Consider the following 27,349-nt stretch of genomic DNA (forward strand, 5'->3'; position numbering starts at 1 on the left):
AAGATACTGACACGAGGAGGCCACACCCACTGAGTCACATGATGACTTGATGAAATTCACACACGTTGGATCAGCCTGTGGTTAGTTTGTTACTGGGATGTTCAGTGTGGTTTTCAATCCAGTCCTCAGTGGGTTGATGGTTTTAGTTTCCATTGGTCGTTGTTACGTCATTTGGTTCTCAACTAATAAACAATGTTCATCAGTACAGATTTTATACTTGAATCATTCATTAAGATCTGAATTTAAAATCTGATTCAACTGTTCCCTTAATTTTTTGAGTGTATAAAAGCAAAGGTTATGACTATTTATCACAATGTGATGAATTTCATCTCTGGACGTGGTCAGTTTACAGTTTTTGTTTCTCAGTCAACTTTGTTGTTTATTGTTCTATGTTCAAAAACACAGGGATTTCCTAAATATCGGTTTCATCTGTAACGACAAAAACAAAAGCCGCGAGATCGTTCGTTGTTCTCGTCTGTCTGACGCTACGAGAAGTCAGAAGTGTCCGACCCCGTCTGACACTCAGACCAGTCCAAGTCGAACTTTACCTGAAGCTGCTGCCACGTGATTGGCTGACTGGATAATCACAGTGAGTGTGAAGCATTATGGTTTAATGCTGCGATCGAGGTCACCAGAGTTTAAACCTTTTCAGTAAAATTAGATCTCATTGTTTCGATCAGGTTTTAAACTTTATTCACATTCATCTCTTTACATGTAGTGTCAATAAAAACAAACACAAAGCAGAAAAAACAGTTTGTAACAGACGACCAACACCAAGTGCTTTTCACCCAGCAGCCCCCAGGGGGCACTGAAGAAGTCCAGGTGAAGAGACGGAGATGTCAGGCACAGCTCAAGGAGGAGGAGACCAAACACTGGAGCGAAGTCCATCAGGGGACACAAACATTACTCCACAGGGACCAACATGTTGATGTGAGGTCACTGCCCCCTGCTGGTCACAATCATACAGCTACACTAATGTAATGTGAGCAGCAGGGACTATTGATACAGCAGCTGTTCAACACCAGATCAATATAGCAATAAATATATCAATATCATCAATCTGATTAGTTTCTAAAGAATCTGATCAATCACTTCTGTCCACATCTGTTTCCTGGAGACACAGATGATGATGTTGATGATGCAGATGATGACTGCCTCCAATGTCATGATTAATAATTATTATTATTATTATTATTAATGGGCGGGGTGGGAGGGTGTTTTGAATATAGTTTCTGGTAAATTTATTGCAGATCGATTATTGAACCAGGAGTTCACTTTAACCTCTAATCTCTGCGGTTGATAAGTCATCATGAAAACAACATGACTGACAGACTGACCTCAGCCACCCCCCCGCTCAAAGGCAACAAGGAAACGATGGCCATCAAAGGTGAAGGCGTCCAGAAAGATGAGGCGAAGTCGGCGGGGGGAGGAGGGGTGAAGGTCTGATCGTGTGGCATCTCCATCTCCCGGGGCTGATGGGAAACAATCCTCTTTATTTCAGGTCCAGCACCATGCTCGCCGGGTTCTCCAGGTACTCCTTCCACAGGTTGGAGAAGCGACTCATGGTGGCACCGTCGATGATGCGATGATCTGCCGACCAGCTGACCTTCATGATGCGAGCCGGGACCACCTGACCGCCGGCGTCGAACCGAGGAAGAACCTTAACAGGAACATGAAGTAGGCGTGAACATAGTTATTGCTCATTGATCAGTTTGATATGATTATTAATCTAGACACTGATGTTTATCTTGTGGAGGACGCATCATTCTGTTGTCATGGTAACTGGGCTGATGAAGACCATGGCGATGGAAAGTTCAGGGACAGGAAGTGTGTCGTAACTGGACCCACCTGGATTTTCCCCAGAGCTCCGATGGCGACCTCTGTTGGAAGGATCACCGGTTTGGCGTATGTCCCCCCGATCTGACGGACACCAATCAGACGACAGACAGAGGTCAGAGGTGTCACTGCTGTGTCGTAATGTAGTTGTCAATCAATCTTTAAATTTGTGTACAGAGCAACAGAGATGGGCACGGACGGGCGCGCACACACACACACACACACACACACACACACACACACACACACACACACACACACACACACACACACACACACACACACACACACACACACACACACACACACACACACACACAGTAAGTAAAAACGAAGAAGCGACACCCCGTTTATCCAGGAACATAAATATGAATTCAGTAGATGTTTATAAAGATCAGTTCTAAGTGTGACGATTAGAAAACATCAGTTTTCTCTTTCGTGGTGCTGCTAAGAGAGCCGGGCCTAAACTAATCCGTTTCTTTAACACACAAGCCTTAGTGCATTGATGTGGAGAGCGTCAAAATAATATCACTATTGATTTTATTATCTATTAATTTATTTATTTTGGGGGGGGGGGGGGGGGCTGCTAAAAAAAAAATCCTAGAGGAAACACTGATGATTTAGTTGATTCTGTCCAACATCAACATCAACCAAAGTCAAAAAGTCTTGAAGATGCAGGTGCAGTATTTGTTGTGTTTTAAAAACTCTCTTGTTGAGGGTTAAGAACAGAGGATGTCTCACCTTGTTAAAGCCTGAGACAAATTGTGATTTGTGAATATGGGCTCTACAAATAAAATTTGATTTGATTTAATAAAAACATGGAGGAAGCAGCATCAGGTGAAGCTGTAACAGAACTGTTAGTATTTCTGGTCATTGCTAACAAATGCTAACATCCACTGTTGCCACATTGCATGTTTAACAAACTCTGATATTTTGTCCCAAATCTGACATGTGGGGTCGACGTCTGCACTTAACGTAACAAGTTGTCAACCTTCAATAAATAATGAAAATACTATCATCAGTTTTATTGATAGTATAAATTGTCATTATAAAATTACTAGTTTGTGTATCAATCATTTTTGAACATTTACAGAACATTTGAACAATTCAGCGATAATACTGATAACTGTGATAATTTAGGTCACAATAATTGTTTCATACCGTTTCATCTCGAGTAGCAACATACTTGTGTGTTAGTTAAATATTAGATGCGCGTTAGTTACGTATTAGTTACATAGCTGGACTCACTGATCCGATGTTCGACAGCGTGAAGGTTCCTCCGCTCAGCTCATTGGTTCCCAGCTGGCCAATTGACCCCAGCCCCTGCAGACGGTTCAGTTCCTGTGCGATGTCGAACACACTGAGCAGCTGCACGTTCTTCACGTTGGGAACCAGCAGACCCTGACTTGTGTCCATCGCCAGCCCGATGTTATGAGATGCCTGAGGAACAGGAAACACCGTCATGACCGCCACCACCACAGCAGATGACGTGGAGCCACAGAGCTCAGATTCGTGTGAACCAAAACTTTCATGTGTAACTGATCTACTGACTCGCACGCTACCTTGTAGGTGATGTTCTGGCAGCTGTCATCCAGCGAAGCGTTCAGGATCGGAAAGTGTAGGAGACCCAGGGAGGCAGCCTGAGCCAATGAGAGCACAGCGTCAATGGGCCTCATTTACTAACACGTGCACAGAAATGTTCTTACTCCCCGCACAAAATAAGTGCGTGCGCAAAATCGCAGCCGGATTCATGACACGTGCGCATCAGCCGATTTCGTTCTCACCACCATGCGTATGTTTGTGAATCAGAATCATTCTAAATTTACAGGCACGTGTCCGCTCTCTGCAATTAGCATACTGCCACGCCTCTTTCTCCATATAAGGACATGTGTTTGTCATGAAGAGAGCTGTGTGCTGGGTTAGGAGACGCCCCCTAAAAGGTAAAAAACACAAGAATCTCACAACAGCAGGAATTGTGGGCGACACAAAATACACACTTTTCTGTAGCGTGTCCTTGAAAGTGATGATGTTTGAGAAAAATTAAACCTGGGCTGCAATAAGTGAGGCGGTGAATGCTGTGTCTTGCACAGAGCTGGGGTCTCATTTATCAAACATTGCGTAGGATTCATACTAAAAGTGTACGTACGCCCAAAAGCCGGAAATGGCGTACGCCAAAGGAAATTCCGATTTATAAAACCGTGCGCACGCACACCTGAACGCAATGTTCGCTTTATAAATCACAGTCCACCTGGAAACGTTCGTACGTGGATCTGCTTCCAAATCCGCCCTCCACACGCCCACTTTCAACCATAAATGGCCAATGCAAAGCACGGCATTAATATTAAATTATCCTGCTGACCAATGGGTTGCCACCGTGAGTCCTGACGGAGTCGCGGCATCAAGCAATGAGAAGAGGAAGCGAAACTTTCTGACACTGACACCGAGGTGTTTGTTAGTGAGGTGGAGGTGAAGAGCGATTTTATGGGACAGCAGTGATGTCACTAATAAAGAAAATACACTGATACTCTGCTGCTGCTGTGGATAATACAATGTGTGAGAGTGAAGACGATAGAAAGAACGGAGCCTGAAATAAAAAAAGATCTAATTCAAAGGTGGAGGCAAAAAAAAAAAACACACTGAGAATTTGAGGTAACCTGTTGTATCTCATGTTCGTATTTTAATCATCCAAAACTGCAGGATTATTAAATTCAGAGACAGCTGTGATGTCCTCAATCTATAGAATTTAACAGAATTATTATTATATGCTCGTGTTTGTACTGGGATGGTTCGGTTCCGTCGGTCGATCTGTGTGATGCTGGACTCAGTTCAGCACAAAGATCACAGATCTATAGAATCTATATCAGCTGATCAGACATCGCTGAACCCTCGTTTCCTCCTCATCCTTCCATTCGCATGCACACATCACGCAGAACCCCGCACCAGTGTCACGGCAGTATTTATTTATTTAGAGCATCGGACTGATTCCCTCACATCAGTGGATCCTCACCTCCTCTGGGATATTATTTGGAAAGTGTCGCTCTGTGCGCCTGATGGCACAGTCACGTTCACTGCAGTGATCTAATGATACACGCACAGTGTTAGAAGATATTATTAAAAACTATTAATGACTCGGATCCGTAACTCTGCTGTTAAATGGAATCTGAACGTAATTTGCTTTAAGTTGTTTTATATATTTTTTAATTAAAAGGTTCGTGTGGAACAGAAATGTCGCGCGAGCACAACTAAAGCTGCTGCTTTTAATGTAAATGAGGAAGTGGATCAATAATCTGTCTTCAGTTCACCACCTCACGTCTGCGTCGCCACTTTCCCGTCTCCAAAACGTTCGTACGCATGGGTCAGAGTTTGTTTTGATAAATCCCAACGTTTGCGTGAGAAGTGGCGTACTCACGTTTCAGGCCCCGTTTTGTGCGTACGCAACGGTGATGAATGAGACCCCTGAGCTGTGGACACGTCTCTTAGATGCACCATGACGTGGACTCTGCTGAATAATTATAATATCGCTGCTTCAGGAACAGACGCACATTAAAAGGTCCGGTCTGTGTCGGAGTCTGTTTCCTCCTCACTCCTCTGACCTGCGCTCACTTTACACTTTAACAATAAACACAGAAAACAAGTCATTAGGACACAATCAGCATGCACCTCGTAACGTCCTGTGTTACCTTGATGAAGAAGGGCATGTAGCTGAGTTTGACCCCTCGACCTTCAGCCACTGATCTGAGTTCACCTCTCAGCGCCACCAGGCGGCTCAAATCGACCTCGTCACAGTAACCAAAGTGAGGAATCATCAACGCCGCCGTCATCGTCTTCACCATCGCTTTGTGGAAACCTCCAGAAAATAATATTTAGTTCAGCGACTGAAACTGCTCACACTCTGATCAGATTACGATCTGGGTCAAAGTCTGGATTACATTGGTAAATGATCTGTATTTATATGATCTTTTCTAGTCCACTCAAAGCTCTTTACATTGCAGTTTGTCCTTCACAAATAAAAATTATGATTCAATGTCTGGACTTCAGACTTAATTAAAATCTGGATTCAAATCTGGATTTCAGTCTGGATCAAGGTCATGACTACAGTCTGGGTTTAATTCAGGATTAAAGTCATCATGATAACATTGTGGTTCAACCTGAGCCGTCTGGTTTAATTCACTGATGACCTCTAACCTTTCAGGGGCTCTGTGACGTCCTTCCCGGTGAAGACGGGTTTGGATGTCGTGGGCGGGGGTTTGATGGCAGCCGGAGTGCTCATGGGCCTGGCGGCAGCAACCTGGGCCAGTCCTGGAGTCTGGATCTCGTGAACTGGGGTCGGAGGTAAGATGGCTCCCGTCTGCTTCGCCAGGTAGTTGAGGATGTCTTCCTTCAGGATCCGTCCATCTTTACCTGTCCCCACCACCTCACTTAGCTTTATCTGAGAGGACAAAGTAAAACCAAGACCAGGTTATACTTATGCAGAGGATGAGGATGGACTGAGGACAAATTGAGGAGGACTAAGGACTGACTGGAGACAGACTGAGGAGGACTGAGGACGGACTCACGTTGTTCTCCATGGCAAGGCGTCTCACGGCGGGTGTGGCCTGGGTCTTGTGTCCTTTGATTTCCTGGTGGGTGTGTTCTTCTCGAGCCATAGCGGGTGTCTCGACCACGTCCTCCTCCTGGATCACCTCTGAACCACAACAGACCAGTGAGTCTGGATTTGAACTCGGGTCCACACTAAAACCAGGACATGAGGTCGTCTCACCTGAACGGGACTCCGTCTCGATGTCCACCAGCGGTTTGCCCACTAACGCAGTGCCGTCCACGTCGTAGTAGAGTTTCTTGATGACACCGTCGTAGCGGCTGGTGATGGTGACGGACGCCTTGTCGCTCTGAACCTCACAGATGCTGTCAAACTGAGAAACTTTATCGCCCTCCTTCACGTACCTGAAGGACAAGAACAGGTCTTGATGAAGATGATGTCACAGGGGCAGTTTTATTGTTAGGGAGGTTCTCTCAGTACTTACCACTCCTTCACCGTCACCTCCATGATTCCCTCTCCGATGTCCGATAGTTTGAACTGGACGATGGGTCCTCGACTTGCTGAGGACAGAACACACTACATATCAGAAGACATCATCAAGGCTAAGCTAGCGTAAGTAGCAACACGATGGTGTGTCCGAGGGTCCGTTAACGCACCTCGTAGGAAGATATCAGAGACATTCAGGTTAAAAACCTGGTTTAAATGACGTCGTTTCGAGTCGCATGTGAATGTCGGGGCTTACGGAACCTTGATGACATCACAGGAGCCGCATGGAGGCATGTTGTGTTTTTTATCTGTTGTTTTGAAGCTTTGGTCACTATCGACTTCAGTTGTGTTGGATTCTGCTGCAACACTGTTTACACCTGAAACTCCAAAAGTGTTTTGTGGACTCAAACACTTCACCCCCCCCCATCATAGTGCTGAGGACATGAGTGAATTTTCAGTTTTCTGTGAACTATCCCTTTATGCATTTGTTTAGTCATATCCTCATTGCGTTTTTCAACAACATTATCGCATATCACATGTTTTCATAATATTGTGAAGCCCTATTTGACAGTGTGTCTCTGATTGGACAGTGTCTCAGGACAGTGGTGTGTCTCTGATTGGACAGTGTACAGGTGGCATGCTGCCACTTCTTAAGTGAATAAAGTTTTGTTGCAAGTTTGAATTACAGTCTGTCAACTTCCTGATTCCTGAAAACCGGAATGTGGTTCGATGTGATGCGAGCACAGGAAGTTTAGACTTTCACAATAAAAGCACAGACAGTGTTAGAGGACCTGTGAGGACCCAGGAGGACCCGGGAGGACCCGGGTCTGGACTCACCCACAGCCGCGTGCAGCGTCCTGCAGCTGAACGTCCACTCATCTCTGTCACGTGTGACCGCGAGCAGCGGCAGAACGCGCTGTGACCTGAGGCTCTGCAGCCGGAAGCACCTGCCGCGGTACTGATGAGTCAGCTGACCGGAAGACAATCACATCAAAACTTTATTAACACAGGTAGAGTCAGGTACAACACTGACGTCACTGATGACATAAGCTGCGTTCCCGACAACTCGGATATTCCGACTTCCAAGCGTTCCGGTGCATGGTGATGACGCCAGACAACCGCTGCTCCATGAACTAGGGGTAGATGAAGTTTCCCCGAGTTCACAAGTTCGAACTCCGACTGTGAGCAGTCCACTGCACGTTTTTAAGTAGGAGGTCGGAATATCCGAGTTGTCTGGAACGCAGCTTTAAAGCTCGTTCACAGTTCCGGTTCAGTCTCTCCTGCAGTTGTTAGCCTTTAGCCTGTAGCCGCTGTTTGACCCCTGTGTTGTTGTTTACTGTTTGTCTCTTGTTGTGTTTGTATTGTTTCTCATTGATGTTAAACTCAACTTTCCCGCCTTGAATCAATACAGTTTGATTTCTTCTGCAACTGCAGTATGCTAACTGAAGCTAACAACCAGTCGGTGGGTTAGCGTGTACTTTTAGTTTGTATTTCAACCAGTAAGCGTTAGCATCGGAGTTAGCACGGCAGCTAACGGGCTAAGCTAGAGAGCTAACCGGGTGAGGACATGACTTTAGCATCTGAAGCGGTCACACTTGTTATTTCCTCACCAGCCGTCTGAGCGCACTGAACGAGCCTCTGGTCACCGCCGCCATCTTTCCTCTCTGTTCACGTCGCTGCCTCACGCCCCAGTCAGAGACCAATCAGCGCACAGACTTCTTCTTCTGTTACGTCAGCAGTACACATGACGTAACGCTGCCACCGGGCGGTCAGTGGAGGAACAACAGAAACACCATTTCAACTTTTTTTTAATTTGTTGACTTAAATCAACAATTTAATAATAAAAACGCTAAATACAACAAAATGTATATGATTTAATGAAAATAAAATCTATTTATAGTAAGACGACTACATCCATACTGTAATATAATTTATATCATTAATTTACAAATTGATTAAATTGATTAAATCATTTTACATTGACTTCAGTGCCATGAACAAGTTTTCTGATCTGATATTGACCTCAACCATAAATAAATTGAAATAAATGTGTATATATACACTAAATATATAAATGATAATGACTTGTGAATGTGTATATGTGTGTGTGTGTGTTTGTGTGCGTGCGTGTGTGTCAGATGGGCGTGGTCAGTGTGATGGGTGGGGCCTCAGATTAGATGATAGACTGATAGATGAACTTTGTCAGTTGTTGTTCAGACAGTTTTTGCTGCAGCAGGAAACTGAAGGTAAGAGAATCATGTTCAATAATCAACAGTTTTAATTAGATGTGCAACTTTTAACGATGTAAGACAATAATTTATAATATTTGACCTCTGACTTCAATACGACACATATATGATCATAAGTGTTCGGCTGCTCTTTTTTAATTTTACATTAAATCTTTAATGTAAAATAATTTTCAATGTAACAGTCTTAGTAATGTTCCTGCTGTTGAGTTCACTACAAACACCAAATCTTTTATTTAAAAACTAAGAGTTCATGGTCCCTGACATCAGAGCAGTCACATGATCTGTGATGTCATCAGCAATCCAGTAAATGGCCTTACGTAAGAAGTACTAATCTAACGTTTTCCAGGCCTAACACGGTTTGTCCTGAATGTGGCGCTGTTCAGATTTACTGATGTATTGCAACGGTTGACCTCTGACCTCTTCTCCATTCAACCTGTGTGTGTGTGTGTGTGTGTGTGTGTGTGTGTGTGTGTGTGTGTGTGTGTGTGTGTGTGTGTGTGTGTGTGTGTGTGTGTGTGTGTGTGTGTGTTTTATCAGCCCACCAACAGACTGACTTATCAGAGACTAACAGCCTGAACTAAAACGATTGTGACACAAAAACCTGAAATAGACGTTTTACACACGGTCCGTGTATTATGTTAAATGTTAAATGTTACTCATGACCTGTCACATGATACATATTACACGTCCATATTTCCTTAGTGTGTTTCAGGAAATATCTGCAGCTTTAATTTGTGAATCGAGCAGCAGACTCTTATCAGTAACTAGTTACATTAAACCATTGAGCACTCACATGATTTACTCAAGTTAAATTAAGTAGAGAACTTGAGTAAATGTACTTAGTTACTTTCCACTCCAGTTACTGAGAGAGGTTCTATCTCTGTGACATCGTCTGAACCTTTGACCTAGTTAAGATTCATGTAGATTTAAGGTTCATCAGTGATTTAAAGTTTCAGTCATTTAAAACACAGATGTGATAATAAAGTGAATCCAGCTGTTCAGTCACATGATTTCAGTGAACTTCCTGTGTCATCACTGATCGATCAGCTCTGATAAATCTTTACTAATGTTTCTGGGGGGTTAGGGGGTCAGTCAGAGCTTCATTCACCATCAATGAGTCTGAATTAAAGGAGGTTTTAAAGACTCTAAATCCCATGATGCTTTGCAAAGGCCCTCAGGAATGAACTCATCATTACTTAACCAGCTCACGTGTAAAACAACATCATCCAGAGTTCATAAGATCCTGTGCTTGATGCTGCTGTTTCCATAGAAACCAGTGACCTGTCCTCACTGCCGTTTCAAGAATAACAAACCCCTTTCCATGGAAACCAGCCTGTGGTCTTAGCTGTTTCCATAGAAACCAACAAATGCTCGCTGCTGTTCTCATACTAACCAACTCATCCTCTCTAATGTTGCCATAGTAACTAGCTCAACTTCCATAAGATAGGATTCAATTTATTGTATTTGTGTAAATCACAGCGGATTTGGGGGATCGGGGGGGTGCAATTTCATCTCCGTCAAACTAATTGTTATAATGAAACAAGATGTAATGATGCTAATGATAATAATTTTATTAATATTATTTGAATTCATTGTATATCAACTTGTAACCATCCTACCTATTGTTGTTTTAAAGAATGATCGTCAGCATGAATTGACTCTTCAGTTCTGGTCGCCATCTTTGTCCATCAAAATCATCACCCACCGTCTCCACAGCGCCTCCTGCAGCTCCTCCTGCAGCTCCCCCTGCAGCTCCTCCTGCAGCTCCTCCTGCAGCTCCCCCTGTGATCATGGATAGCACCCCAAGGAGGTGGATTCTGAAGCCTCTGTCACCCCTGCTGCAACCCTCAGACCTGCGGACCATTGCCGGCCCCACCCGAGGTGACGCCCCTGACCTGGACAGTCCAGTCTTCAGCTCAGACAACATCTCCGTCACTAGCAACCATTTGGTGGTCTGCGCTTCCCAGCAGGACGATGGGTCCCCGGACAGAGGGAGCATCAGTGACGAGTGGCAACCCAGCGGCCCCAGCAGCCCCAGCAGTAGTTCAGGCTCTCACTGTGGCTTCTACTCCTTTGTGGAGGATCCATCGAGTCAAGAAGCAGAGCTCAAAGAAGCCTGGATGGTTTCACCACAGCGGCAGGCTCAGCTGCTCACCTTGAGGGAAGAGAAAGGATTCAAACTACAGACCTACACCAGCAGCAGGAAGCCAGAGAGCCTATTCTCAGAGAGCAAAGAAGACTCACAGTACAAAGTGGATCCAGAGCATGTCATCAAAGTGGTGGGGGAGGAAGAGGAGAAGCAGCTCCGCAAGGAGATCATTCACAGCCAAGCACAAAAGAAGAGCCCAATGTTCAAAGATCCGCTGCATGTTCTGGAGAATCTGGATCTGAGCAGATCCACAAACCAACTGATAGATGGTTTCAGTTTGAGCTATAGTCCTGTGAGCTCCAGGCCAGAACCTCCTAAACCAGCTGAATCTGAGGCAGTCAACAAGGAGCAGATCAACTTCAGTGCTGTGCGACAACAGTTCCTGAAGATGGAGCAGGACCTGTTGACGCCCGTCCTCAACCCTCTAAAGTCCTCAGCAATACACCTGAACTCATCTTTTCAGCAAGATCCTGATGTGTTCTTGTCTAGGCAGGTGGAGACATTCGACAGTGTGGAGGTGAGTGACGATACAGATCAGTTTAAGCCATCAGAAGAAGATAAGACCTACCCAGAAAGGAAGGTGACAGGGTGCCAGATTGAGGAAAGTCGGAGGAGGAAGAGCAGTGTGTTTGATGACCTGGACTCTGGCCTGGAGGAGCTGTTGGTGGAGGTGGGCGGCGGATACACCAGTGATGAAGGCATGTTCAATGACAACACTCAGCATGAAAACATCGGCTGCAAGTCCACAGCTGAGTCTGAGACTCCAATTGAAAGGGAAATCCGATTAGTTCAGGAACGCGAGGAGAATCTGCGGCATTCTCGCGGCCTGAAGCACGCTGACAGCAAGAAAGAGATAGTCGAAATCAAAACCAAACGTTTACAGTCATCGCTCAGACCGATCAAAGATAAAGAAAAGACTTGTATGAGCTTCATTATTCAGCGAGACATTCAGAAGGAGATCGAGACTAGTGAGGAAACTCAGCAGCAGGGAGGGATCCTGGGACAACACAATCTAGATGTTCCACAGCAGCTTGAGGAGGTAAAGTGCAAGATTGACCAACAAGACACGGACAGGAGGGCAGAGGAAAGACCTCCGTCTGTGTCTGGAGAGACAGATGTCTTCTTGTCTCCCTGCTGTCCTCATAGACACCCTGAAAAAAAACAGTTGTCCATCACTCAAAGGGACTTGATTGTCCAGGGGTCAAGACATTTGGACCAGGATCCAACCTTGCACCCCACCTTGCCCTCCTCCCCAGCACTGACACCTCAGCATAAACTGACCTGGACCATGCCTCAATCTTGGAGGGAAAACCTGGAGTCCACTGGCCTGCAGTCCAGAGGACAAGGAGCTCCAGATTTCATAGAGATGGAGATCGAGGAGGCCCTGAGACGGGAACAGGAGCTGAGGGAGTCCAGGGAGAAAACCAATCATCAGCTCTTCTCTCCAACTCCTGGGCTGAAACAGGCAACCAAGATGGCTGTCAGTCAGTTCTACCCTTCTGCAAATACAGGTATGTGGTTCTTGTCAAGGTCTGATTACAACCCAGGAAAATTCATCTGATTCCACAGGAGAGGAGCCTGAAGGTTCTACCTCCTGTTCTACTCTTACAGACTCTAGAACCACAAGAGAACCTTCAGTCATCCAGTCTAGATGGGACAAATGCATGGAATAGTTTCTCAGCAGATACAGGAGATTTCTAATTTTCAAAATAAAGCTCAGGGGTGAAAGTCTGTCAGTGCCTTTTTTTTGGAGTGAACAGTTGCTTTTGAGTAATTTGATCACTTTATTATATTTATGTGCTGACCCAGAATTTTGAACATTTTCTAACGACTTTATTGCTTTAGTTAATTTGTGCTGAACGCTAACTTTAGCACCTCCTGCCTGAGGATCCCTTCTACAACAAGTAGAAGGAAACTTTACACCCAAATGTCTGCAATGTATATACATATATAAAGGTACAGCCAGAAGCTGGTTAGCTTAGTTGAGCATAAAGACGGGAAACAAATACTGTAGATCACCTGGTTCTATCCACAGCAAACAGAAACCTTATTTGATTTCTGGTCTAGTTTGTGAGATAATGAGTAACTTAACGAGGGAACGACCAAAATCCAGCAGCCTATGGTTCAGGCTGAGGTCAGCTTCAGTTTGACTGATGATTAACTGGATCAGAGCAACGACCTTCAAACAGGAAACTACAGAAAATCGACGTAACACAACGTGAGTGTTGATCCGATGATTCGATAAAGGATTTGATCAAAGATGAGGCGATGAATAAATATTTATCTTCAGTTCATTTGACTGTAAATATGATGCTTTCACCTGCATGATGACGATGAGAGAGAGAGAGAGAGAGAGAGAGAGAGAGAGAGAGAGAGAGAGAGAGAGAGAGAGAGAGAGAGAGAGAGAGAGACATCGGGAGAGAGAGAGAGAGAGACAGAGAGAGAGAGAGAGAGAGAGAGAGAGAGAGACAGAGAGAGACAGAGAGAGAGAGACAGAGGGAGACAGAGAGACAGAGAGAGACAGAGAGAGAGAGACAGAGAGAGACAGAGAGAGAGAGACAGAGGGAGACAGAGAGACAGAGAGAGAGAGAGAGAGACAGAGACATCGGGAGAGAGAGAGAGAGAGACAGAGAGAGAGAGAGAGAGAGAGAGAGAGAGAGACAGAGAGAGACAGAGAGAGAGAGAGAGAGACAGACAGACAGACAGACCTGAATGTTTACACATTCATACTTTCACATATTCTTATAGGGATATGAACAAGTGATCATTGTTAAACTGTGACTTTAAGTGATGCTGCAGTTTCTTTGTCTTTTTGCATCTGAAGGACGAACGTCAAACGTAACTAAACTTAAAGTTTCACATGACAGCAGGGAGATCACTAATGATGTCACTCATGATGTCATCTTCCTTCCTGTTGTGTTTCAGATAAACCCGTCAGTCTGTGCTATTCCTCACCTTGTCCCCCTGTCCGTCTTTCGTCGATCTCCTTTATCACTGCCCAGCCCTGGACCTCCTCGCCCCCGACTCCCCGCTCCTCCACCTCCTCCCCTGTGGTGGCCCCATCGGGACCCCTTCCTCTCAGGGGCCTCACAGAGACCCTGCTGCAGAACTTTGAGGACAGACGAGTTAAGCTGAAGCTGGAGGAGAGCTCAGTGAGTTCATAACAAGGCTATTTATTTTGGAGATTTTTTATCCTGTCAGTGATATTTCAGAATAAAGCCAAGGGGTCTTATTTATAAAACAGTGCGTGGGATTCATACTAAAAGCGTACGTGTGCACGAAAGCCGGAAATGGCGTACGCAAAAGAAAATTCCTCTTGATAAAACCGTGCGCACGCACACCTGAACGCAATGTTCACTTTATAAATCACAGTCCACCTGGAAACGTTCGTACGTGGATCTGCCTCATACTCCGCCCTCTACATGACCACTTTCAACCATAAATGGTCAATGCAAAGCACCTCATGAATATTAAATTATGCTGCTGACCAATGGGTTTCCACCGTGAGTCCTGACGGAGTCACGGCATCAAGCGATGAGAAGAGGAAGTGAAACTTTCTGACACTGACATGAGGTGTTTGTTAGTGAGGTGGAGGTGAAGAGACATTTTATGGGACAGCAGTGATGTGATTAATAAATAAAATACCCTGATACTCTGCTGCTGTTAACACAGCGAGTGAGAGTGAAGACCATAGAAAGAACCGAGCCTGAAATAAGAAAAGATCCAATTAAAGGTGGAGGCAAAGAAACACACTGTCAGAATGTGAGGGAACTTGTTGAATCTCCTGTTCATGTTTTAATCATCCAAAACTGCAGGATTATTAAATTCAGAGACAGCTGTGATGTCCTCAATCTATAGAATTTAGAAGAATTATATTTATAAGCTTGTGTTTGTCCTGGGATGGTTCGGTTCAGTCAGTCGATCTAATACTGGACTCAGTTCAGCTCAGAGATCACAGATCTATAGAATCTAGATCAGCTGATCAGTCATCGCTGAACCCTCGTTTCCTCCTCATCCTTCCATTCACCTGCATCCATCACGCAGCATCACGCAGCATCACGCAGCATCACGCAGCATCACGCAGCATCACGCAGCATCACGCAGCATCACTGCGGAACACACGAACCTTCGCGCGAGCACAACTATTATGATGAAGTGGATCAATAATCTGCTTCAGTTCACCACCTCACGTCTGCATCGCCACTTTCCCGTCTCCAAAACGTTCATACGCATGGGTCAGAGTTTGCGTGGAAATGCGCAAATTTTCCCGTCAAGTTAGTTTTTTTATAAATCCCAACGTTTGCGTGAGAAGTGGTGTACGCACGTTTCAGACCCTGTTTTGTGCGTACACAACGGTTATAAATGAGACCCCTGGTCTCCGACCAGTGTTTCTATGGCAACAGGTTCACATTCATGAAGTATAACTAAATGATGAGTATATTTTAATATGACTCAGCAGATATTCAATCAATCAATGAATCAGCTCAGTTATGATGACATCATGTTGTCAGGCTACAGCTGTTTAACACTTTGCTTAAAAAGTTTTTTTTGTAAATCAAATAAAGAAACTTTCAGAAGAATTTTCTAATTTGATCTCAGAAGAAAAATTAAGTAAATTGTCTGAGTCGATCGCAAGCTGCATTTTTTAATGTGAAATGTTTTCATCCAGCTCAATCACTTAAATATTCTCTGGCTTTAATGACGAGGAATGAATCTCCCTGTTTTTGTGTCAGTATGCAGGAATCCAGCCGATTGACGACGTGAACAATGAGGTACGATCACAACGCTTTTACTCACTTTTACTATTAGTGACGTCTGATGTCTGCGGTGTCCAATGACTCCAACCATTAACTGGTTATCATATGTTTCCCCCGGATTCTTGTCTGTAAATTAAGCTGAGCTAACTGTTTCTTCCTGCTTGCTGTCTTCATGCTAAGCTAAGCTAACAGTTTCATCCTGCTTGCTGTCTCTATGCTAAGATACCCTATTGTCTCAAATTTTTATGATAAATTAAGTTAGCTGTTTCCCATGCTCTCTTTATGCTAAGCTCAGCTAGCTGTAACTTGTCTCTAAATGTTGAACTGGTCCTTTAATATATTCAAACCTCTTCTTCTTTTTCTTCTTCTTCTTACCAAAGTTCTTACCCGAGACACGTGGCTCAGAAAATAAATACATCAGGCTTTGGCTATACTTTCAAAAATTCTAACATATTTTCTCTCTGTCTCTTTATCTCTGTCTCCTGGTATCTTCGTCTCGTTGACTCTTTGTGTCTTTTTGTCTCTCCTCAGGTCGTTGAGTCGACTCGTGTCATTCTACATAAAAACCAGCGAGCTATGCGATGGGAGGCCGGAGTCTTTACCAACCAGAAGGACCAGCAGGACTAGATCCAGGAACAGGATCTGAAGTGGGACTTTCAAATGGTTTAAAACCGTAGCTGTGTCTCAATTTAGGAGCCGCATCCTTTGCCGGCTGCATTCGTAGACCGATCGCGTCACATGGTGCGACTAGACTGTCCCAATTGGAATGCTCCTCCAAATGTGTCCTTCCCACCCGAGCAACCGGGTGGATCCTTCCCGGCACAACCAATCCCAGGATTCATAGCGCTTCAGTGAAAGTTAATTGTTAACTGTTTCTTAAAGAGGTGATGGCAGAAAAAAGGGAGGCGAAACCCTCAGGAGAATTTATTTTAAAATTTAAGTACTCAACAGCTATCAGTGCACATGTTAAAAAAACACATTTTTAACATTTTTAATCAACTGAACAACATTTACCCTAACTTTGTTGCTAGGTAATGGTTGTAACTGCGGGACAAGCTTGTGACATTGGTTGTGAAGACGTGGTCCTCCACAGGATGTCAGTGTAGACGTGGTCCTCCACAGGACGTCAGTGTAGACCTGGTCCTCCACAGGAATGTCAGTGTAGACCTGGTCCTCCACAGGACGTCAGTGTAGACCTGGTCCTCCACAGGAATGTCAGTGTAGACCTGGTCCTCCACAGGACGTCAGTGTAGACCTGGTCCTCCACAGGAATGTCAGTGTAGACCTGGTCCTCCACAGGACATCAGTGTAGACCTGGTCCTCCACAGGAATGTCAGTGTAGACCTGGTCCTCCACAGGACGTCAGTGTAGACCTGGTCCTCCACAGGACGTCAGTGTAGACCTGGTCCTCCACAGGATGCAGCTGCTGAATTGAGACACAGCCCACAACACTCCAACAGGAGAGGCTGCTCCTGATTGGTCCTTTAAGATGACATCTCCCATCATTCAATCAGTAGAGACAAAAAAAATTGTGTTGAAAAAGATTAAAAACTGAATAGATATAATAATACTGAATGAAGCTTTACCTGTCTCTACCTGTCTGTCTCTATCTGTCTGTACCTGTCTGTCTTTACCTGTCTTTTTTGTGCAGGAATCTTCTGTTGTCCAATCCCATTGTTCCACCCAAACACTGAATAGATGTGTTGATGTGTTGCATCATGGGAACAAGCTCTTTCTGATTCTGATCATTTGGTTAAGATTGTAACTTCGTATGTCGGACATCACTAAAGTTAACCTGGTGTGTGCGTTGAAAACGTTAACTTGTATCAATGAACTGCTTAAATAAAGTCAGCTGACTGTGTGGGCGGATAACAGCATCCACACTGTTGCTATGGAAACTGAATAATGAGCCTGGAGCACAACATGAGGCAACGTTTGTTCAAATCATAACTGATGAAAAAAAACACGACAAGGTCAGAGGTTAAGTAAGTATTTATAAAAGTATTTATACAAGTATTTATACAAGTATTTATACCAGTATTTGTACCAGTATTTATACCAGGTTCCTTCAGTCACTCTCTGGTGTCGTACACTTTTTCTTAAGAACATTTTGTGACATCAGTTCTAATCCTGTACTGTAAAAACCCTTCATCTTCAAATCTTGGTCACCTGCCATCGAGAAACTCACCTGTCTCCGCCTTCTAATCTGTCTCCGCCCTCTAATCTGTCTCTGCCCTCTAATCTGTCTCTGCCCTCTAATCTGTCTCTGCCCTCTAATCTGTCTCCGCCCTCTTATCTGTCTCCACCATTTTACCTAAAATATCAGCCTCACCACGGAAACCACCGGACTCCGCAAACCTCCCAGTCCTGTGTTCTGTTGAAATAAACCACTTTTGGGATTTTACTCAGAACCCTTCGTCTTTGTGTCCCCCCGTTTGTTAAATATAACAAATGTGGTGATTAATACAGAAGAAAAAAGTTCTGTGTTTATTTCTCTCCTGACATTAACACATGGTCACTGTACCCTATAGTTTTCATTTTCAGCTGAAACAAAGTTCTCAGTCAACTTCGTTCATTGTTCTTTGGGATTTCCTAAACATCTGTTTAATCTGCAATAAAAACGCAGCGAGATCGGTCGTCGCTCTCGTGTCACTGAGCTACGAGATGTAGAAAGAGTGCGACCTAATGTCGGCGTTTTTTTTACTCCACCCCTGCAGCTGCCGGCAGATCACATCAAGACTCAGTCAGACCAAGTTGAACTCACCGTATGTAAAGGAGCTGCTTGAAACCTTCCACAATCCCCTGAAGGTCTCGCAGGTCTTTCATCTCTCAGCTCTCATTGGTTGGTTAACCCAGATGCTCCAGGAAAACCCCGTGGAGGAAGAAGAGAATCTGAGGCTGTGTGAGACGACTAAGATGTTTTTCATTTAACAGCCAATAATAAACTATGGAAGCCTGGTAGTACAACGTGAGAATATGTTATGATTTGATACTATACAAATACAATTTAATTGGATTGAAATATGAAGTCACCCACATCGTGACTTTTGCAACATGATAACAATAAAAAACAGTCCATTTTCTGTCAAATGTTCAAACACGATAACAAATGAAAAATGTTTTTAAAGTCGTGAATTGACTTGAACCAAAGAAACAAGTTATAAAAGAAAATGTCAACAATTCATTTTGTAGTTTCAAACTGGAGCTTGTTTTAGAACAATAAAGTTTCATTTGAACATAAGTATTTGAATAAACATGATACAATATTCTGCTGAACATTATTCTGAAAACTTCACAAACAGAAACACTGAATTACTTCATTTTGAAGGATGTCATGTCGAAGAAGTAGGAATTTTTTATTGTTCATCAGACGACCACGAGCATGCAGCATCCATCCTCCGTTTATTTTTCAAAGCAGCACATTTTTCTTTTTAACATTTCCCGTCACAACATTAACAGAAACATGCTTTTTACATTCAGTTTCTTTTGAGTTTTCATGAATAAAAAAAAGAGATGATGAGGATATCGAGCCGTCGACGTGCAACAACACAAACACAGTAACAACACAGACACAATCATCAGCCTCAGATTTACAGATACACTCGTTTAGTTTCAGGTCACTGTGGGATTTTCTAATATTACATCCAAACATATGACTTTTATTCTGAAAGGTTTGACTTTGTGCTCAAAACATTTTGAACAAATTACAACTTTAGGTCCAAACTTCTACTTTTTTAATAAACGTGGTTTTAAAACTTCATCAAAGTTTTTGTTTCTTTTGCAGATTCACAAGTCAATATTTTTCAATCTTAGGTTGTTGTTACTAACATAGAAATTTGTCATCCGACAAACTTCTATGCAGATGACACTAACTTGTATTTATGGGTTAAAATGCCTATTTAAGATATATATTCGTAACAAAGACATGAAACTTTTAAATCATGGAATGTATCTTTAAATTCTGAATATCATTATCTAGATATATATTTAATCTCATGTTGGTCAATTTTTCATAAATACAAACATTCACATGGACGCACAGCCTCGACCAATCACAGAGCAGCACACAAACAAACCAACATGCTGAGAATCACTATAGCAACCAAACCATCATAACGCAACACACTCATCCAGGTAATATACAGTCAGTGTAAGATCTCATGTGGCTGACGCGCCACTGTCACACCGCCACGACATCCTGACGTTAGAAAGCAGTGGGCGGAGTCTTGATGATCTGAACGCAGGAAATAACCACAGGGTCTTCACTGCACGTTTCAGGTTTGTGCTTCTTCACAAATCTTTTCTTTGACTTCAAGTTATTGAAAAACGAGTTGCCATGGAAACTTTCCAGCTTTCTGCTCGGAGACCCCGACACTGTGGACGGTCGTCTCGCCGATAAACTCACAGCTGTGTTGTCAGGAAGACATTTTACTGGATCATGATCACGTCTGGATCACGATTCTGACGAGAGGGACGAATAAGATCACTCTGTTCTGTGGGGGGGTCGCTGTGACGTGTAATAACTGAATGTTTCATTCTTATTATAACTTTAACAGTGCCTCTGATGGACGACAGTGGACAAAAATCAGGATTGATGGACACACTTGAGCCTCCGAGCATCACTGAGTAGGCTCTTTACAGTTAGTGACCAGTTTTAAAATAAGGCTTTTATTTTGAAGGGTAAGAGACTAATCCTTGAACCTCCGTCCCTGCAAACTCTTATAATAGTTTTCCTGGTCACTCTGGTTACGAATCTCTCGATCCAGCAGGACTAGAGCCGTCTTGCGTCTCATGTCGATCTTAGCATCCACCGACATGTCCTCCTGGGAGTGAGAAGGGGGCAGGGCAGGGTTGATAGTGGTGCACCTTGAGGTGGATCGGTGTGGCCGGAAGCTGCTGTTGTGTGTGACCGAGTCTCCTCGGTTCAGGCTGTTAAGGTCGTAGGTGTCCCGCGAGTCGCCCCCATTGGGTGCCCCCGCCAACTCCCACGGGTTACCATTACCTGTGAGGGATGGGGCCTGAGGAGGGGGCAGGGCCTGGACAACAGGATGGTGGGGGGCATGGGCATCCACTGTGATGATACCCAACCCCTCCCGCTGCTGCTCACAGGCGGGGCGGTAGTGTGGTGAGTTGGTTGTGGAGGAGGCACCGGAGCAGGTGGAGGTGGTCTCAGAGGACTTCTCCCCGGAGGAGGAGGGGAGGAGTCCCTGCTGCTTTGACATGGCAATGACCTGCATGAGTCGTGGCTGGTTAGCAGCAGCACGGGCCAACCCCTCCCCACTTGTCTTCTCCCGGATAGCGAGCCACTTGGCGCGGGTCAGGGCGCTCTTTGGCGACACTGGTGGGGGTCCTGCTTCAGGAATCTGTGGTGGTCTGGGAGTTGCCACAGCTTTGGCGCCCCCTTGAGGTGGAGTAGGGTTTTGACTGGAAGCTGACCTCCCTGACTGCACCACAGGTTGGTAGATAGGAACCTGAGACCCCCCATCGTCAGTCCCCACAAAGTCCACATCCGAGCCGTCCTCACTGGCATCCCGCTCCGCCTCGTCCCGAACGCTCAGGCCTCTCATCTCCATCGACTTCTGCTTCCACTCCGACACCAGCTGCTGCGAACGCATTGGATCCATGGGAACCTGAACGGCCTTCAGACGCCGCTGCACCGGCTGCACTGGTTGAACCGGCTGAACCGGGTCCTCTGGTCTCTCGTTGGCCCCTAAGACCCCGTTGATGCTCATGCTGGCCCTTGGCAGCGTATGACTGAAGGTCAACATGTTCTCTTTCCCCATTGGGCTCCGAGGAGCCAGCAGCTCCACGTCCACGCTGGCCCTCTTCAGGCTCCCCATGGAGGCCTTCTCCCTCTGCAGGGGCCCCAGGCCCTCCAGCCGGTCTATGGGGGGTGGACCGGCCGCAATCTCATCGTTACTTTCCGAGGCGGAGGCGGGTCCCTTGTTATAGACGGACTCGTGTCCTCGCTCTGTCAGCGCTCGAAGAGGGTCTTCTTTTGGAGGAGGGGGAGGCAGGGGTGGAGTGTTGTCATCAGACGACTTGAAGTTAGCCACAGCGTGAAACGCCTGAAGGACGAAAATAAAATAGTGTCTTAAGGACGAAGAAAAGTCAAACTATAAAACATTGGTGGAAAGTAACTACTCTAAAGTTACTCAAGTACTATTATGACTACACTCTTTACTCTTTAATTTTTACAGTGCATACACTGTTAAGATTCCAAACTAAAGCTCAGTTGAAACTTTTGATTTAAACTGAAGCACATTTGTTTTGGGTTACAACTTTTTGTTTACATTTCGTTTCTTAAAAGTTTTTTTTTGAAAATATTAAAGCAAAACTTCAACAGCAGAAAAACATATAAACATACAAATGAAAACACACACACAAAAAAAATATTTTTATTAGTGGGTGTTTGTTTAACGTTGTGTGGTCATTGTTACTGTGAAGGTTTGCGTGTTTGACGTGTACTGTCGTCATGACAACACACATGGCAGGTATCATGAACAGGAAGTGATCTCACCAGGTAGGTGGCGACAAAGGCTCCGATGAGGAAGCCAACGTAGACGTCGATGGGATGACTGCGATGCTGAGTGATCTGCGTCAGACCCGATAACGCTGCGCTGATGGCGAAGGCGAAGACGAGGACGGGTTTGAGCAGCTTTGTGCTGTCGGAGATGGTCGAGTTAAAATACATCTGACAGAGAGAGAGAGAGAGAGGGAGACGACTGATCACAGATCAATAACACATAAATTATAATTAGATTTACTGATTAAGTCTCATATTTAGGTTTCCATATTCATTATTGATTATAATGTTGTTTATTGATTATTGTATTGTTGATTATAGATTATGAAGATTTTCCAAATAAAGGGTCTGTTGTGTGAAAGTTTGTCAATGATGTGATCAAACTTTACTCACTGACACATAAACAGCAGCAAAGGCAGAAAGAGTTGCATGCTGGGAAGGAAACGTCTTCCTGTTGGAGAGAGAGAGAGAAAGAGAGAGAGATTGTTTAGATTTTTTAAAAGGTCACTTTATTCTATCAATCTTTCAAAGAGGCATTTACACAAACAAACATTCTTAAAACAGTTTTAAAAAAAAAATCCTCCATCAGATTAACTCCACTGAAGAAAAAGAGTTGATTCCTTTCTACAGACCACAAGACGTCACCATGAGCCCAGATCCTTCATCTCTTTGTAATAACTAAAGTCAATGGGTATTCGGACAGAGGTGCAGAGCCCTTAACTGGAGAAGGTCCCGATTCAGCAGGAGCTTCGTATCCTCGGCCATTGCAGCACTAAATACATTGCCGCCGTGAATGTGACTTGTTTGTACATTATGTTTCATGTTCGGTGAGTTGCCTCTGCTGAAATGTGTCCTTGGGGGGTTAGCGGGTTGATTGTACTGAAATGATGTTTGTGGAGCTGAGGCTCAATCGAGAGGGATTACAGCATCCCTGCCGTATCCCCCTCTGAACACCAAAGGTTGCAGTCATACCACCATTCATTTTCAGTAAGCTTGCAATATAACGGTGCAGAACCTGGATCTTAGCTATGAAACCTGGGCTGAACCCAAGAGCACTGAGTTTGTGCCACAGATACTGGTGTTCAACCTTGAAAAATTCATTCGTCACCTCTCACAGTCTGGAAGCCAAGACCTTGGAAAGGATTTTATAGTCCCCACACAGCAGAGATACAGGTCTCCAGTTCTTTCGATCCTGCAGGTCCCCATCTTATAATAACTGCCATTCTGCAGCTCAGTGGGAGCTGTTCTGTACCCAGACTGTCCTGAAAAACAAGTCTTCACCGACCACTTGCTACAGCTCAACGGGCAGTCTGTATGCCATGCGCTTTTCCATTCTCAAGGCTCATCTCAGCAGCATGCAGTTCACTTAGAGAGAGTTCAGTATCTAGAGCTGCGTTGGAGTCAGCAGCCACCTGAGGAGGACCAGCATAAAAACATCAGCCAACTCTATATCCTGCAAATATTCTCCCTTGAACAGCTCTCTGCAAATCTTCTGATCTCAGAGGTCACCGTGGAAACACACTCAATGCATAACGAGTCGATGATCTTGCTCTGTTCGTTCTTTTGCTCCAAACTGAAAAAAAACTCAGATTCCTGTAGAATCTACAAAAAAGTTTTACCACCTCAGAGGAAAAATCAGATTTGTTTTTCCTGTGTGTTAGGGTTAGGGTTAACCCTTCCTGTGCCCGTCCCGGCCCTGAGCCAGTCCACTCTCGGGCCTCGGGGCAATACCCAACAAGATGTCCCTCTGCTCCGCAGCCAAACATTTCATGGCCCCAGAAGTCACAAACACGATATGTAACTGAATCCCGAGAAGCCTCCAACCGACAAGATCTTCACTGCATGTCGGCGTGTCAGCTTCTCCTGCTACGCATGGCTACTGACAACGGGCAGAATGCCCGACTGCCAAGGCCTCAACCTGAACCTACCTGAACTAACATGAAAAACCACAAACTAACAAACAACAACTAAACAGGATGACAACAGCAACACATAAACACGTTAGATAGAAAAGTCACAGCCTTCACACTCTAGACACTCCCAGCCGCCACGCTCACTCCCAGCATGCACTCTGACAGAGAGAGAGAGACAGAGAGACAGAGATCAGCGACTGTATTTATTTAAAGTCTACTTTGATTTTTCAAATTTGGTCCATGTCCCATCCACCAACATGGAGGAGGCCAGGTTTAAGACTGCAGACAGCCTCCAGGGGGCAATCCAGATGATTTGGCTTCAGCTTAGGTAGCCGTCATGTCATCCATCTTTTGATTTATAGATCATGAAAGAGACTGACCTGGCGGCCATGATGGCGTGCTGGTCGTGTCCGGAGCAGATGTCTTTAGTGATGTACGGGTTCTTGTCACATGACACACCGGCCTGAGTGTAGTTGGGTTTACAGACGGTGAGGAAGAAGGGGGCGTGGTAACCTGTCGACAGCTGGATGACGTCAGTGACTAGAGCGGTTGCACAAAGACCAAACACATGCACACCTGGAGAGAGAGAGAGAGATAGAAGGGTGGTGGGTGGTGTAGGTCTAACACAGCGTGTGGTGCAGGGGGTGCAGGTGTAGCAGGTGTAGCTGGTGCAGTGTGTGGTGCAGATGGTGCAGGTGTAGCTGGTGCAGCGTGTGGTGCAGGTGGTGCAGGTGTAGTAGTTGTAGCTGGTGCAGCGTGTGGTGCAGGTGGTGCAGGTGTAGCAGTTGTAGCTGGTGCAGCGTGTGGTGCAGGTGGTGCAGGTGTAGCAGTTGTAGCTGGTGCAGCGTGTGGTGCAGGTGGTGCAGGTGGTGCAGGTGTAGCTGGTGCAGCGTGTGGTGCAGGTGGTGCAGGTGTAGTAGTTGTAGCTGGTGCAGCATGTGGTGCAGGTGGTGCAGGTGTAGCAGTTGTAGCTGGTGCAGCGTGTGGTGCAGGTGGTGCAGGTGTAGCAGTTGTAGCTGGTGCAGCGTGTGGTGCAGGTGGTGCAGGTGTAGCAGTTGTAGCTGGTGCAGCGTGTGGTGCAGGTGGTGCAGGTGTAGCAGTTGTAGCTGGTGCAGCGTGTGGTGCAGGTGTAGCAGTTGTAGCTGGTGCAGCGTGTGGTGCAGGTGGTGCAGGTGTAGCAGGTGTAGCTGGTGCAGCGTGTGGTGCAGGTGTAGCAGTTGTAGCTGGTGCAGCGTGTGGTGCAGGTGTAGCAGTTGTAGCTGGTGCAGCGTGTGGTGCAGGTGTAGCAGTTGTAGCTGGTGCAGCGTGTGGTGCAGGTGGTGCAGGTGTAGCAGTTGTAGCTGGTGCAGCGTGTGGTGCAGGTGTAGCAGTTGTAGCTGGTGCAGCGTGTGGTGCAGGTGGTGCAGGTGTAGCAGTTGTAGCTGGTGCAGCGTGTGGTGCAGGTGGTGCAGGTGTAGCAGGTGTAGCTGGTGCAGCGTGTGGTGCAGGTGGTGCAGGTGTAGCAGTTGTAGCTGGTGCAGCGTGTGGTGCAGGTGTAGCAGTTGTAGCTGGTGCAGCGTGTGGTGCAGGTGGTGCAGGTGTAGCAGTTGTAGCTGGTGCAGCGTGTGGTGCAGGTGGTGCAGGTGTAGCAGGTGTAGCTGGTGCAGCATGTGGTGCAGCGTGTGGTGCAGGTGTAGCAGGTGTAGCTGGTGCAGCGTGTGGTGCAGGTGGTGCAGGTGTAGCAGTTGTAGCTGGTGCAGCGTGTGGTGCAGGTGGTGCAGGTGTAGCAGGTGTAGCTGGTGCAGCGTGTGGTGCAGGTGGTGCAGGTGTAGCAGGTGTAGCTGGTGCAGCGTGTGGTGCAGGTGTAGCAGGTGTAGCTGGTGCAGCATGTGGTGCAGCGTGTGGTGCAGGTGTAGCAGGTGTAGCTGGTGCAGCGTGTGGTGCAGGTGGTGCCGGTGTAGCAGTTGTAGCTGGTGCAGCGTGTGGTGCAGGTGGTGCAGGTGTAGCAGGTGTAGCTGGTGCAGCATGCGGTGCAGCGTGTGGTGCAGGTGTAGCAGGTGTAGCGGTCCAGACGTACCTACAAAGCGCACCGTCCTCCTCAGGAAGGAGTTGAAGTTGCAGCCTCCGGCGTTGATGCTCTCCTCCGCCCGGCGCAGCTTCAGCCTGGACTGCAGGCAGTAGATGACACCTTCAACCACCATGATCTGATTCATAAAACAAGTGCACCCTCAGTGCCTCGCCACCTCTGACTCAGCCTATTGGAAACACAGTGTGAACGGGGGGGTGTTTGTTACCGAGGCAGCAGGTCCGGCGAAGGCGAGGCTCAGCAGCATCAGCAGCGGGATGAGCTCGTCTCCTCCGTCCACGTACGGCAGACTGAGTTCACGGTCATGGCAGCGGAAACCAACCTGAGCCGGCTGCACCACATCCGTCAGCTCCAGGAAGTAAAGAGAAACCATGGAGGACGCTACAATGGGCAGCTAAACACACACACACACACGCACACACACACACACACACACACACACACACACACACACACACACACAGAGGTCCAGCAAGTGAAGCCAATGATGAAGAAACCTATATTCTCAGGAATGATTCAGCACCGTGCACGTGTGTGTGTGTATGTGTGTCTTTATGTCTGTGTGTGTGTGTGTTGTCACCTCCACAAAATAGAAACATGGCAGCAGAGTCAAACTGTCCTTCGGAGGTTTCTTCTTCAACTTTTCTGACGAATTCATCATCATCATCATCCTGATGAATCTGTAACACAATCAAATCATCATCATCTTCATCATCTTCATCATCATTATCATCATCATCATCACCATCATCAACATCATCACCATCATCATCATCTTCATCTTCATCTTCACCATCATCATCATCATCACCATCATCTTCATCATCACCA

At 45.7% G+C, this 27,349-nt stretch overlaps 3 protein-coding genes across 6 annotated transcripts in view; 1 reads left to right on the forward strand and 2 right to left on the reverse strand.

The window, feature by feature from the left end:
• Positions 1-673: 673 nt before the first annotated feature.
• Positions 674-8,658, reverse strand: dbt (dihydrolipoamide branched chain transacylase E2). The gene is made up of 11 exons (XM_034582285.1): positions 8,470-8,658; positions 7,697-7,829; positions 6,858-6,933; positions 6,596-6,777; positions 6,393-6,520; positions 6,022-6,265; positions 5,517-5,683; positions 3,399-3,476; positions 3,085-3,276; positions 1,849-1,920; positions 674-1,660 (listed from the first exon to the last, which is right to left on the reverse strand). Exons 1-11 carry the CDS (start codon positions 8,512-8,514, stop codon positions 1,493-1,495), a joined length of 1,485 nt encoding a protein of 494 aa, XP_034438176.1. The 5' UTR covers positions 8,515-8,658; the 3' UTR covers positions 674-1,492.
• A 407-nt stretch (positions 8,659-9,065) lies between these two features.
• Positions 9,066-17,917, forward strand: misp (mitotic spindle positioning). Of its 4 annotated transcripts, none has more exons than XR_004613576.1 (6): positions 9,066-9,105; positions 10,745-12,768; positions 14,183-14,409; positions 15,991-16,029; positions 16,546-16,885; positions 17,046-17,917. XR_004613576.1 is itself a non-coding variant. In XM_034582267.1 (6 exons), the coding sequence occupies exons 2-6, from the start codon at positions 10,899-10,901 to the stop codon at positions 16,639-16,641; spliced, it is 2,202 nt and encodes a 733-aa protein (XP_034438158.1). In that variant the 5' UTR covers positions 9,066-9,105; positions 10,745-10,898; the 3' UTR covers positions 16,642-17,917. The 4 variants fall into 4 exon arrangements, 3 of the variants coding, with proteins under 3 accessions (XP_034438158.1, XP_034438157.1, XP_034438159.1); XM_034582267.1 differs by having other exon boundaries at positions 14,183-14,246; positions 14,277-14,409; positions 16,546-17,917; XM_034582266.1 differs by having other exon boundaries at positions 10,745-10,858; positions 10,895-12,768; positions 16,546-17,917.
• Positions 17,918-20,702: 2,785 nt separating this feature from the next.
• The window catches only part of plppr3b (phospholipid phosphatase related 3b), an 8,226-nt gene continuing 1,579 nt past the window's right edge, over positions 20,703-27,349 (reverse strand). Inside the window, exons 2-8 of the mRNA XM_034582270.1 lie at positions 27,099-27,198; positions 26,727-26,912; positions 26,510-26,636; positions 24,834-25,029; positions 22,934-22,991; positions 22,535-22,708; positions 20,703-22,082 (exon numbers count right to left, since the gene is read on the reverse strand). Coding sequence (XP_034438161.1) covers positions 20,703-22,082; positions 22,535-22,708; positions 22,934-22,991; positions 24,834-25,029; positions 26,510-26,636; positions 26,727-26,912; positions 27,099-27,188 — 2,211 coding nt within the window. The 5' untranslated portion in view covers positions 27,189-27,198. The remainder of the gene's footprint in view (positions 22,083-22,534; positions 22,709-22,933; positions 22,992-24,833; positions 25,030-26,509; positions 26,637-26,726; positions 26,913-27,098; positions 27,199-27,349) is intronic.

The sequence above is a fragment of the Hippoglossus hippoglossus genome, chromosome 4 (genome assembly GCF_009819705.1).
Source record: "Hippoglossus hippoglossus isolate fHipHip1 chromosome 4, fHipHip1.pri, whole genome shotgun sequence".
Classification (NCBI taxonomy): domain Eukaryota; kingdom Metazoa; phylum Chordata; class Actinopteri; order Pleuronectiformes; family Pleuronectidae; genus Hippoglossus; species Hippoglossus hippoglossus.